Here is a 14,577-nt window from a genome sequence, read left to right on the forward strand (position 1 = left end):
TTTATTTCTTTCTTAACGAAGCATGCACGGTTGATTTGAAAACGAGAATGATGATTATTAATGGTAATAATAATGATTTAGTTAGTTTGGTAACACACGGAGGGCTAGGTGTTATGCATGAGCCACATGTCGAGTTATAAAGCTATTAAGTCAGTGGTTCAAGTTATAAATATTTTAAACGGATAACTATAAAAATTGGATATATTAAAACACAAGTAATAATATATATGAGTTACTAATATAAATGACATTAGTAACATAACGATAAAAGATATACGGTGAAACATTAATAAAGCTAAGCTCACCAAAAAATACCGATATTTACTCATATCGACGAATTTGGAACTTGATAATAATAATATTAGCTAAACTCTAAGAGGTTGCGTGTCCGTAAAAAACAAATTTTTTTTGGTTCAAAAGCCAGAACTTTTTGTTAAAAAACCAATTTTCCAATGTGAAAACTGGTTTTTCAATGCAAAAACTAATTTTCAATGTAAACATTTAATATTTTTTGTGTAAAAACTATTTTTTTTATAATTAGTATTTATTTTTATAATCAATTATTTTTTTTAAATTTTTTAACCAATTAATAAATAATTTTATCATATAAAATCAGTTTAATTAATTATGCTAAACTAAATTTTTGGGTAACTTAAACCAAGTTTGGTTTTTTGGTTAACCTTAACCATATACATCGCTAGATAGGAGATGTTATTAGTGGTAGAAGCTATTTTATAGAGTTAAAAGATCCAACACACCTTTCAATATCACTAATTTTGATGTAGAGTTTTATCACTTATTGAACTAAAATTTACTCATGAATATCCAACATTATCCAAATATGATCATCATTTTAAGTAAGGAAACACCATATCAAAAATTGTCAATTTTTTAAAACTATTAAAAATACATATTTGATATTCACAATTTTTTCATACCAAGTGTCCTCATATTTATCAATAAAAAATTCTTTAACTCAGTTAAAAAATTTACATAATAAATATACATTAGTGTAGGACTAACACATTCAAATGAGACTTGTATTAATTTTTTATTCCTCTCTCATGTCTATATTTGGAAAATACTAATATAGATATACTCACTAGTAATCATTTAGAAGAAAAAAAATGAAGAAAAATATGTTAATTTAGAGTAAACAGATGTACTTATACAGAATTTAAATTTTTTATCGTTAGGTATCTTGTTTTCAAATAAAATGTGTAATTTAGTATAAAAATATAAATAGACTTAATTTACATAAATTAGTAAACATTATATTTATCTATTTTAAAAAATTCTAAGACAAAAAAACACATATTTTATGAAATAAGAAGGATTTGAATTTGAGAGATTCTTGCAATTTTAAAAAGTAAAAGAAGAAAATATCAATTTCTCTTTAATTTTTTTCTACCTTTTGGACCCACCAACTTTGCTATCCAATAATTGAAGGACGTATGGGAACCGTGGATTGGTGGGAGTGGTTAATGTATGTCCCCAACTCCCCTACCACGTACGACAAAAAAAAAAGATTTAAAGGGTAAAAAACCCTAATAAGCCAAGGCAAGAAATGTGTAACGTAAATACGCCAAACTGAAAATCGTTTCAACAATAAGTCAAACGTAATTTTTATGTAATTCGAACCAGGGTGGTTCGAACTACGAACCTTAGTAATTCGAACCAGGATGGTTCGAATTAGGTGGAGAGAAACTTTGAATGTAATTCGAACCAATGTGGTTCGAACTACTACCTAAATTTTCTTCATAAATCGAACCAGGTAGGTTCGAACCTTGGGTGCACATAGTTCGAACCAGGGTGGTTCGAATTATAGAGAGAGTCCGGCCTCAGTAATTCGAACCGGGCTGGTTCGAATTACACAAACCATAATTCGAACCGGGCCGGTTCGAATTAGTGGGAGAGAGACCTCTATATTACCGTTCTAAGCGTGAGTTGGTCTCATTAGATGGAGTAAGATGGCTAGTGAGGAGAGTTTTGTTGTTCTGGTTCACCACAGAGGATCCATTAAGAGGAAAACTCGTTCCGGAGTGAAGTTCACAGATAAGGATCCTCTATGTATTGTCGTGAATCCAACGACAAGCTATGATGACCTTGTTAGATCTGTGCTGATGAAACTTGGCCTGGAAGGTGCGAAGCGGGTTAAGAAGTTTTTCTATCGCATTCCAGTCACGATCCTGCATGATACGGTGAAGTATGATTGTCTCACGATTGGTAGTGATGAGGACCTGCAAGTCATGTTTCTTTGTCGGAGGAAGTTTCCGGAGGTGAGGATACCAGAATTGCTGGCAAAGCTGATTGATGTGGTATCCAGCTCAGGGGGTTCGAACCGGAATACCACCAATGTAGCCACGGCAGCTGGTTCCAGTTCCAGGGCTGCTGTGGCTTCTTCCTCCGTCCCAGTGTACGAGCCAGCGGTCCAACTTGTCGCCTCCCCGTCTTTTGCTGTTGATCTGAATGACGGCGTAGGCGACGAGGTAGGATCCTTTGATATTCTGTCGAACGCTTTAGAGGGCGTTCCACCGGTTGGCGCTGGAGACGGAGTCTTGGGTGATGCAGATGAGGACGACATCGAGCCGGATACGATTGAGAATGACAGCGGCGACGAGGTTGGAGCGACTGGTCCTGCATTGGCGGGCGGTGGTTCTAGCTCTGGCACACAGCAGTATCCACCACATTTTTCCTCGTTGGACTTGGACGCCATGAGGCATGAGGGGGTTTTAGGGCACGCTGTTGGATTCGGAGCTAGAGATGCGGAAGGGACTGCTGGTCTGACAGAGTTCCAGGTTGGTCAGCAATTCCAAGATAAAGACGAGGCCCTGTTAAGTGTGAAGAGTTACAGCATCCGGCGAGGGGTATAGTACAAGGTGCTGGAGTCCGATCACCGCAGGTGTGTGGGCAAGTGTTCCGAGTTTGGGAATGGGTGCACATGGTTGATTCGACTGAGTCTCCAGAAGCGCAAGGGTCTTTGGGAGGTCAAACGGTACAACGGACCTCACACTTGCCTGGCCACATCCATCTCTAGCGACCACAGGAGTTTGGATTATCATGTGATTTCGGCGTTCATTATGCCAATGGTTAGGGCTGACGCATCCGTGAGCATAAAGGTGCTCCTAAACGCCACGGCAGCGCACTTTGGTTTTAGGCCGACTTACAGGAGGGTATGGATGGCAAAGCAGAAGGCTATTGCCCTCATCTACGGTGACTGGGATGAGTCATACAACGACATACCTAGGTGGGTGTTGGGTGTCCAGCTGACGATGCCTGGAAGTGTTGCGGTCCTCAAGACGAGCCCAGTTCGAGTTGGAGGACAGGTGGACGAGTCTCAAGCGTATTTCCACAGACTTTTCTGGACTTTCCCTCCGTGCATCAAGGCATTCCTTCATTGCAAGCCGCTAGTCAGCATTGACGGCACACATCTGTATGGGAAGTATGGGGGAACATTTTTCATCGCGATTACACAAGACGGGAACTCCAACATTCTACCTGTCGCATTCGCCCTAGTAGAGGGTGAGAATGTAGAGTCCTGGACATTCTTTCTCTCTTACCTTCGACAGCACGTGACCCCGCAGCCCGGTCTGCTGGTTATATCGGACAGGCACAACGGCATCAAGGCTGTGCTTGAGGCCCCTGACGGAGGTTGGTTACCGCCATCTGCGTACTGTGCATTCTGCATACGACACGTAGCGGCTAATTTTGCCCTTACCTTCAAGGGCAAAGACGCTAGGAGGCTTCTAGTGAATGCGGCGTATACGAAGACCGAGGTTGAATTTGATTACTGGTTTGATATTCTGCGGTCTGAAGACCCGGCGATGTGTGAGTGGGCGAACCGGATTGATTACTCCTTGTGGACTCAGCATCGTGATGAGGGTCGGAGATTCAGTCACATGACGACGAACATCTCCGAGTGTGTGAACTCAATCCTCAAGGGGGTCAGAAATCTCCCTGTAGCATCCCTGGTGAAGGCAACATATTGTAGGCTTGCAGAACTCTTTGTTCGCAAGGGGAGAGAGGCTGAGGCCCAGATGGGAACCGGACAACAATTCAGTCAGCATTTGGTGAAGTGTATTGAAGCCAACTTGAAGACGGCCAGGTGCTTCACAGTGACGTTGTATGACCGGGATAACTCGGAGTTCACCGTAGCAGAGACCACTCCGACTGGTTCTTTCTCCTTGGGTACCTACAGAGTATCACTTGCCTCGTGGACATGTGACTGTGGGTACTTCCAGGTGCTTCATTTTCCGTGTCAGCACGCACTTGCATGCTGTGCCTACTCACGGGTCACCTGGACCTCTTATGTTTACAGCGTCTATCAGATTAGCTCGGTGTTCAGTGTGTATCGGATGGGATTCACACCTTCGATCCCGGAGGGCTTCTGGCCACCTTACGACGGGCCCACGGTGATTCCGGACCCTGACAAGAGGCGTGCGAGAGAGGGTCGTCCTAGATCCACAAGGATACGGACGAATATGGACGAGGCAGATCCGAATCGGCCAAAGAGGTGCGGCCTATGTCGCCAACCCAGACACACACGACGTTGTTGCCCACAGGTTGGAGGATCGTCTCAAACAGGGCGTCATTAGTGGGCATGTTGTTAGTGTTAGTATTATTTACATTTTAGTTTTCCTGTTAGATGCAATGTTTGAGCACGTATGTAAGTGTTTGATCTTTATACATTGTACTTTGATTGTTGCGAGTAGTAATGAATATGTTGTCTTTCATTATGAATACTGCTACAAGTTCCGTCGATGCAAATTTTAATAAGTAAAGGTAAACACTAAACTGTTTCATGATTCAATGATTATAAATATTCAATGTCCCACAACACAAATAACAAATAACATAGGTAAACAGACTATAACATAACAAGAAAAGTACATATCACTATCATACATGATTGAACCATAGGGAACAAAATACATGAAAAGCGAATCATCTAAACAGATGCGATCCAGTACCACAGCGACGGGCTACCCGTGCCCTCTGACCTCGGCGGATAAACGGCTCCTCATCCTCGATGTCATCCCCATCCTCCTGCGGGGCAGGCTGTGCAGGTGGCGCAATATGCAGGGGTGCCGCAGCCAGCCCTGCGACAGACTCTGATGCAGCGGTGAAGGTGGATGGAGGGGTACCTCCGAGACAGAACTGGTGACCACCGGATGACGATGGAGGCTCGTTCAGATCAACATCTAACGAGGCCTGTGTGCCTGAGGTCTGACCACCACTGCAGGGAGTGACGTCCCCCTGCATGATGGCAGTGATCTCCTCTAGGAAGCGTGGACTCCCGAAGTCCCCAACAAGCGTGTCTGACCCAATAAAGTCTGACCACTGTGATCCCGGGATAACCCAAGGTGTACCCCCTTGCTCAGGCTGGTCATCGGCTGGCACACCAACGAAGTAATGTCCAAGAGGGCCCGATCCAAGTCCAGCGTCACCCGTGTCAGCCCCGTCACCCATCCTTGTACCATACCACTCACCCCTATGACCGCCATCGTGTGTACTAGTACCCGCAGCTCCAACAGCCCCTGAACCACCCCCGCCAACATGCCCATGCTGATCCTCGTCGTCGTCCCCACGGTCAGCACGCCCCCTTGCCCTACCTCCCTGGACTCGTCGTCCGCCTCTAACGGGACCGGCGTCGTGATCATCGTCCATAGCATGATCAGGCCACCTAAACTCACGCTGGCTCCGCCGTGTCCCCACACCCATCCTCCTCTCAACCCTACGCCTGTCCGGCACGTCCTCAGGACGATCCATGTCAGGAACTCGCCCCGGACCCCGCTGTGACGCCTCAACTAGAACCGGAACTGCTCTCGGATCCCCCAGCTGCGTGTCCGGAGACAAGAACCTCTTCCTATGCTGACTCCACCACTGAAGGAACTCATGCGACGGTCCGGGGTCGGCAACAACGTCGAACCTCAGCACACTCTCCTGACGAGAGTCCCAGTAGAGATGCCACTTCTGCAAATAAGACGGGAACCACCGATCGCCACCTCTCCCGTCCTTGGACATCAGAAAGTCGATGTTCAGGGCGGCGGAGGGGGCTGTACCCCTCCAAACTGCAGAAGAACACGATCTATCTGATGCCAATCTATGACAGCAAAGTAGATCAGCGCGGTCACAGAGCACCACAACGCCATATGCCGAGGCTCCAAAACCTCTGGATGCAGAACCTGAAGTACGTCGGGGCTACTGTACGGCATCCATATAAACTGCACAACACATGGAACCCACCCTTGTCAGGGCAACTGTTGGAACCAACTCGAAAAGCTTGCTTATAAAAGGACACTTGTTAACTAGCATACTCACCTCCCTGTCCTGTAACCGGTCTATCCTGAGCCTCCACATCGCCACTCTAGGACCCTTCTCGCTCCCGGAAGGATTGTAACCTGACCATCTGCAACATACACATGTGTTACATCTACTGAAATATGTGTTTAGAGTATGCAATAGACTATTAATGAAATGCAGTGTTGTGTGTAAAATTGAAATAGAGAAGGCTGCTTCTAGTACCTCGAGGCCAATGGCCAGCTGAACGTCTCATATCCTGCAGGCCTAAATCGAGGAAAGCGCCAAAAGATCCAAGACTGAAGTAGCTGAAGCGGGCCCGCTAACTTGACGACATGTCTGTTCGCCACTCGGCACATGCACCGGTACAACCAAGCCAGTGCTGCAGAACCCCAGCTGTAGGTACCCAGCTCCTCCAGCCTCGCTACGTACGGAAGCCATCTGATGTGAATCCAGTTCCCAGACTTGTCCGCAAACAGCTGCGTGCCCAACAACATCATGATGTACGCACGGGCATATCGGTACACAGTCTCCTCATCTGCATCCTCAGGGCACTCACCAAAAGTCTCCTGAAACCAGCTGCAGTTCACTGCGTACTTCTGAACCTGACTAGGAGGAGGTGTAACTCCAAGCAACTCCTGGAACCAGACCCAGGCTGGACGGCCACCTTCGATGTATATATGGAACTCTGACAGGCACCCGCTCACGTAACGGCCGTCCACTGGCAAACCCAGCTGGTATGCCACGTCCTGGAGTGTGATCGTGCACTCTCCGAACGACATATGAAACGTGTGCGTCTCGGGACGCCATCGCTCAACGAATGCACTGACAAGGGCCTCGTCTAGCCGGAACCATCGGTCGTTCAACCTTGCAAGATGGTATAGACCTGCCATCTGCAAGTACGGAACATATCTGTCATCAAGTCGCATGCCCTGCTGCCGCCGCATGCTCCTAATGCATCGCTGGGGCTGCGCATGAAATGAACCGCATAGTTAGAACCAGCTTAAAAACCAACCACAACCGTAAGCAACACGATAAATCATCAACAAACCATTCTGATAAGTAAAACCGCATAACATTACATGAAAGATAAGCAACTGGAAAACAAACCCATAGACCGCAAAACTAAACCGCTAACATAAACCAGCTTAACGAGATCCACTAACAAGAAACAGCTTAACTAAACCGGTTTACATAAAACAGGTAGCGTAAAACAACTACCATCAAACAAGTCAAACAAATCACCAACATAAAACCACTAACAAAAACCACCTACCCTAAACCACTCACGTAAACCGCTTGCATAAACCACTCACAAAAATCGGTAACATAAACCACTAACAAAAACCACTAACTTAAACCACTAACATAAACCACTACCCTAAACCACCAACCTAAACCACTAACATAAACCACTAACTTAAACCACTAACTTAAACCGCTAACTTAAACCACTAACATAAACCACCAACATAATCCCCTCACATAAACCACCTACATAAACCACTAACATAAACCACCATCTAACCCACATGCAAAACCACTAAGTCACAAATACCGCTAGAATAAAAAAAAATTCCATACTAACCTCGTCATTGATAACCCCGGCTATATGAGCGACTCCGTCCAAGCGATATAATCGTGCCGGATCGTCCCCCATCAGCAGAGTATTCCGTTCAGGTCTTCCTCGGAGAGAATCTGGGTCGTTTTCTCTGAGATTTGGTGGGGTAGGGGGAAGGAATAATAGTTCGAATGAGGGTGATTCGAACTCTTTATATAGCCGAATCACCCCTAATTCGAACCAGCTTGGTTCGATTTATGAAGGAGCACGCCAAGGGTAATTCGAACCAGCTTGGTTCGAATTACATACGTTGCACACTTGCCTATTCGAACTAGGTTAGTTCGAATTACTTGGGGTGGTAGTTCGAACCACATTGGTTCGAATTACATTCAAAGTTTCTCTCCACCTAATTCGAACCACCCTAGTTCGAATTACTAAGGTTCGTAGTTCGAACCACCCTGGTTCGAATTACATAAAAATAGCCTTTGGCTTATTGCTGAAACGATTTTCAGTTTGACGTATTTACGTTACACATTTCTTGCCTTGGTTTATTAGGGTTTTTTACCATATTATTATTTCTATCAATTAGATTTGATGATTGATATCATCATTTTCTTTCTTTGATGCAAGGGATATCATTCAGGATTTTCAAAATTGGATTGGTTATTAAATTGAAAAAGTTAAAAAACTATAAATAAAAAATGTAATTAAAATTGACTAGACATTTTGAGAAACTTTTTTAATATTGGCCCATTATATATATAAAATTGTCCAAGAAATGAGTTTATTGGCATGTTTAACGTTATTGTGGGAGCGCCGTCTAATACGCAGAAAAATAGCATCGCCGTTAATCGGTGACAATTTTTTTTTTCTCTAAAATAGTAATTTTATTGCAATAAAGGGAGTTCTATTACAATTACCACATTAGGGATACAAAAGCAATAAAACATAAAATAGGGTCACTCCCAAGAAATTAATAATAACAAGCTTAAGAAATTAGGTTCTTAGACCAAAGGAAAATGGAAAGTCTTTTTGCATCTTCGTCATTTGATGACTATAGAAACTCACTTGGGTTAATGAAACTCTTGAATCCTTTTTTCTCTGTGCTTCGCCGAACCCACCGTTACCAAGGGTGCAGTTTTTGATCCCTGGGTATCAAAACTCAGAAATCAATTCGGTGCTGCTGATTTTTACTCCTTCTGAATTCTGCCGCGAGATTCGTTGCCTGGGCCAGAATTTTCCCAGGTTCTTTTTTGCTTCCTTCAAATACCAAGGAGTTCCTATCCATCCAAATACCCAAAGAAGGTAAGTTGTTCCAGTCATGTTGACTCTGGCCTCACTTCTATTTGTCACCGCTGCCACAACATCAATCCACTATTGCCAAGGTTGAAGAAGATTGTTCTTGGGAATTGCACTTGCCATTGGAGAGTTGTTCCAGATTTCTACAATTTGTGGACAAAAAAACCAGCGCATACAGGGCTGATTCTGGAGCGGCAGAGCATCGAGGACAATGCGGGTCTGCCTGAGGTATGCGCTCATGAAGCTTTTCTTTCATCGGTAAGCCGTTGTGAATTAATTTTCTGATAAAAATTCAAATTTTTTGCTGGAAGTTAGTCTTCCAGATGGCTTTCCAGATCCCCTTTTCTCTGAATCATTCATGGAGTATCGCTAAAACTGGATGGAAAAAGAGATATGCAATGTTGTAGCCAGATTTTGCAGAGTACTCACCGGAGCTAGTATGTATCCAGGTTAGTCTGTCTTTATCCTCTTCAATCTTTGTTTGGCATATTTTGGAACTGGTTTCACTGTTGAAATTTGCATTGATTTTGTCTAGGTCTCATTTTCTGGAGGCATCCATCAATTGTTTAACCCAAAGTAATTGTTGGTTACTTGGCTCATTTGGAGGAATTCGAAAGGGGGGTTCATCCCTAAACCAAGGATCTTCCCATATCTTTACCATCCCTTGCTGAGAAACTGACCATTTCGCGCCCTTTTCGATGACATTTCTTCCTTCCAAGAGACTCTGCCATGCCCAAGATGGTCTACTCCCTTTTTTTGCTTCAAGGAAGGAGGTTAGCCTGTAATATTTATTTTTAAAGATTTTGTAGAATAGAGAATGAGGCTTGGTTAATAATCTCCACCCCTGTTTTGCCAACATCGCTAGATTGAAAGCTTCTAGGTCTTTGAATCCCAATCCACTTTCCTGTTTATCTTTGCTTACTGTATCCCAACTAATCCAATGCATCTTCCTTTCATTATGTTTCTGTCCCCACCAAAATTTTATCATCAACCTATGCAGGTCATCAATTAATGTCTCAGGCAGCTTAAAACAACTTAGCGAGTATATAGGAATAGCAGTGCCAATTGCTTTGATTAGGGTTTCACTTCCGCTGACAGACAGTAGATTTTTTTTCCAGTAGTTCAGTTTTTTAGTGACCATGTCCTTCACGTAAGCAAAGGTTTCATTCTTAGATCTATTAACCATGGAGGGCAAGCCCAAATATTTATCTTGAGTACCCACATTAGGAACTCCAAGTAGAATCGCCAACTTGCTCCTTACCTCCTGTTGTGTATTCTTGCTAAAAAATACCGCTGATTTATTCAAATTGACTTCTTGGCCACTTAGACTACTGTATTGCTCTAGAATGGCTTGTAAATGAATGAAACTTTGCTGGTTTGCCTTGCAAAATAGGATTGAATCATTTGTGAATAGTAGGTGGTTGATGGATGGGCATCTCCTGTTCAACCGCAATCCCTGAAACAAGTTATTTTGTTCTTCTTTGTGGAGCAGATAGGAAAGTCCCTCTGCGCAAATTAAAAATAAATATGGGGAGAGGGGATCTCCTTGTCGGAGCCCTCTAGTTGGCTTGAAAAAATAAATGGTGAGCCATCCACAATAACAGAATAAGAAATAGTTGACACGCACTCCTTCATCCACTCTATCCATCTATTACAGAAACCCAATTTTTCCATAACAAACCATACAAAACTCCACTCAACACGATCATAGGCCTTACTCATATCGAGTTTTAGAGCTAAGTCACTATCACCATAGGTTTTATTTTTCAGGAAATGAATGCATTCATGCGCCACCAGAATATTATCACTAATAAGTCTACCCCGAATGAAAGCACTTTGATTATCACTAATAATTCTGCTTATAAGTGGTTGCATTCTATGAACAAGAATTTTAGAAATAATCTTGTAGAAAACTGTGCTTAGACTTATAGGTCTGATTTTAGACATCATTGTAGCATTAGGTATTTTTGGCATCAAACAGATTTGGGTATGATTAAAACTTTTTAGAATTCTATTACCTCCAAAAAAGCTTTTAACAGCACGACAAACATCTCCTTTAATGATACCCCAATAGTGCTGATAAAATTTAGCGGTGAATCCGTCATCTCCTAGAGCTGCTGCAACATTAATTGAGAACACAACTTTCTTAATCTCCTCTTTAATGAATGGCCTTGTTAGTCCCCTGTTAGTTTCAATTGAGATTTTTCTTCTTATTCCGCCTAAAGCTTCTGTTGGATCACTAGGAGAACTAGTTGAAAACAGACCCTCAAAGTATCTCTGTGCTCTCTCTCCAATAGTCTCGGGGGTAGTATACCACTGTCCGTCCTCGTCTTCTAGCTTCCAGATTTTATTCCTTCGCTTCCTTTCTTGATGTTTGGAATGAAAGAACCTAGTATTCTAATCACCCCATTTCAGCCAATTCACCCTTGATTTCTCCTTCCAAAACCTTTCTTCCATAGTATAAGCCTCTGCCAATTGATCCTCCAGCTGTAGTATTTCATCCTTCTCGTACTCAGTTGGCCATTCTCATGCTTGCTAGTCTGCCTTCTATTTGTTCCATAGCTCTCCTGCTATTCCCTGCCCCTGAGGATTGCCATTTCACCAACTCATGCCTGCAACACTTGAGTTTTTGAAACAATTGGAACATTGCTGACCCATTCACCCTCAATTGCCAATTTTCCTTTACAATGTTATTCACTGCCTCCAACCCGCACCATCTCTCTTGGAAGCGAAATCTTCTCTTGCCCCGATTAACCTCCAGATTAGTGTGGACTAAAAGCGGTCTATGATCTGATCCGTTGTTATCCAGGTAAGTAACATTAGCCATAGGATACTCTTCTCATAGTTTTGAAGAGATTAGTACCCGATCCAGTCTTTCCTTAATTGCTCTCTCTTGGCAACTTCGGTTCCACCATGTGTACTTATCTCCAATATATCATGCATTTATCAATCCCCCTTGTTGATAAAATCTTGGAACTGCTGCATCGCTTGGGGTGATTTCTCCCTGCCTCCCTTCTTTTCATGGGACAACGCAATAGCATTAAAATCTCCAGCTACCATGCATCTTTCTCCTGCTTACTGGATTATAGGAAGAAGTACTTCAAACTGGCTATTGCAAATCTGATCGACACTATGAAGGTGAACCACTAAAACCTCCAAGTGGCGTTGCTGGTCTGGGTCCTCCACTGTGAACCAAATGTAACAGTCCCCACTTTTTTTCACCAACAGCTTAACTTCTTCTTTCCAAGCGACCACCAAATCTCCATCTGTTCCATTTGCATCAACACAGTAGGTTTCTTTAAATCCACATGTATGTAACTGACCATTAAGATACGAGGTTTGATGTTTAGTCTCGCATAAGAACATCACCTCGGGAGAATGGGATCGTACTATCCCTTATATGTTGTGAATTTCCAGGGGTTTTCCCAAACCCCGACAATTTCACATCATCAGCTTCATTGCATTTGGGGTGCCATATTTGGGTTGGCACCCTCCCCCCCTTCAATGTTCTTTCCTCCCCTAACACTCCAATCCTCCAGTTCTTCTTGCAACTCCGTCACATCTGTTTTTCGTTTTTCCCCTAACACACTGACTATTGGGTCTCCCGGTCCTGCTTTTCTAGCCAGATGCTTGATCTTCTGTCTCTTATTACTCTTCCCATCATTCTTGTGAGGTGCACCAATTTGAAAGCCGTGCTAGTCAATCAAATTACATGTAGGGAGGGTAATATCAAGTGATAGAACTGAGCTTCTTCTGTTTTCTTCCGGGGCTTCTTGGCTCTTAGTTTCCTGAACAGTTAGTTTAGCAAAGCTTTTTAATAAGCTAACAGGGGTAGGTTTCGCAACTATATTTTTCCTTGTCAGGTTAGGGCTATGGGTTTCTTCTGTCTTCCCAACTCTCCATCCTACCTGTTCAGCTTTCAGATCAGGTCTCCATTTCAATTCCGCCTTTGCTTCTATTTCTGGAAATGCAAGGAGTTGATTGCAGTTTCGGGTTTCATGCCCCAGAAATCCACAAAAATAGCAATAAACCCCAAGCTTTTCGTAATTCAATTGTATCACACATGTCCTTTTATCTGGGCTAATCACCTTCATGGTTTGTTTTAATGGTTTAGTAACATCCACCTCCACTCTCACTTTCATAATTCTGTCTCCTCCAGCCCTCATTGCAAAGAAATCAGCATCTAGGACGCTTCCAATTCGACCCGCTATCCTCCTCGCCACCTCTATTATTTTACAAAATTCAGGTATATCCCACAGCTGGATCTACATAAGTATTCTCGAGTAGTCATCTTCTGCAATCTTTAATTCTGGATTCCACCATTTTAGATGAATCAAAAACTGTTTTATTAGCCATGGAGAGCCCCTTTCAACCCTAATCAGATCAACTTCATTGGCAAAGAAAAACTGATAAATATTGTCTCCATGACTTTTGATTCTGAATCCCTCTGGATAATTCCATATAGCAGTGAATGCACCTTTGATAGTTCCCATACCAAACTCCCGATCTGCCATAATTCTTCCCACCAGACTCCTGGAACAATCTTCGATACCTGATCTCACATCTTCTTCCTCCAACACGACCACTTCCTCATCAGAATCATTAACATGATCTGATTGTCTCTCCCCTTAACTCGGTAAGATTGACATTGGACTTTGATCACACACAAATATTCAATTTTCAATTGACTATATTTGAATTGTCCCTGAAATTGAATTGAAAGACTCTTACACACACAATATCTCCCACAAATGATCAAACCCTAGTGCATACCACAAGAAAAAAACCTGACAGTACAAAAACCCAGACGGCACAAGATGAGAGAACTTAACCGGCGACAATTTGAACAAAATGTCAGTAATATTTTATTTTACATGAACGACATGTGGCTTGCTTCTCTTTTCTCTCTGCTTAACTTAGCCAATAAAACAATCCCATCCTCATTTCTTTTTTCTTTTTCGAGTCTCTTTCAACCCTTCAACAACAACGACAAATCACGTCTAAAATTTTTGCTCCTCACTCCACCATTGAAAAAATCGTGGCTGCTGAAACAACAAGAGAAGCTTTCCATTAGTTACTTTATTTGTTACTTTATTTGTTGGGTTATTAATTATTATTATTATTATTAATTTGTTTTAAGCTGAAAACAATATAGAAAAACATAAATGTATTTTTATATTTTTAATAGATTATTATTTTATTTAAAATATTTAACAATAAAATAGAATTTTATTAGTATTTTATTAATTTACAATATATGTTTTCAAATAATGATTGTAAAATATTAATCATCAGTAAGACGAAGATGGAAAAACGTGACATTACACGTGCTGACGAGCATATCTCAGAATATCTTTAACATTCTGTATATGTAATTAATTTTTGTGTTTATAAAAGTAATGATTTTATATATTTTT

At 42.3% G+C, this 14,577-nt stretch overlaps 1 protein-coding gene across 1 annotated transcript; it reads right to left on the reverse strand.

Annotated features, from left to right (window-relative positions):
- LOC107615188 (protein MAIN-LIKE 1-like) lies at nucleotides 6,039–9,416 on the reverse strand. The gene is made up of 6 exons (XM_016317289.1): nucleotides 9,337–9,416; nucleotides 7,352–7,355; nucleotides 7,131–7,268; nucleotides 6,526–7,049; nucleotides 6,322–6,409; nucleotides 6,039–6,224 (listed from the first exon to the last, which is right to left on the reverse strand). Exons 1-6 carry the CDS (start codon nucleotides 9,414–9,416, stop codon nucleotides 6,039–6,041), a joined length of 1,020 nt encoding a protein of 339 aa, XP_016172775.1.

This window comes from Arachis ipaensis, chromosome B09 (assembly GCF_000816755.2).
Source record: "Arachis ipaensis cultivar K30076 chromosome B09, Araip1.1, whole genome shotgun sequence".
NCBI classification, from domain to species: domain Eukaryota; kingdom Viridiplantae; phylum Streptophyta; class Magnoliopsida; order Fabales; family Fabaceae; genus Arachis; species Arachis ipaensis.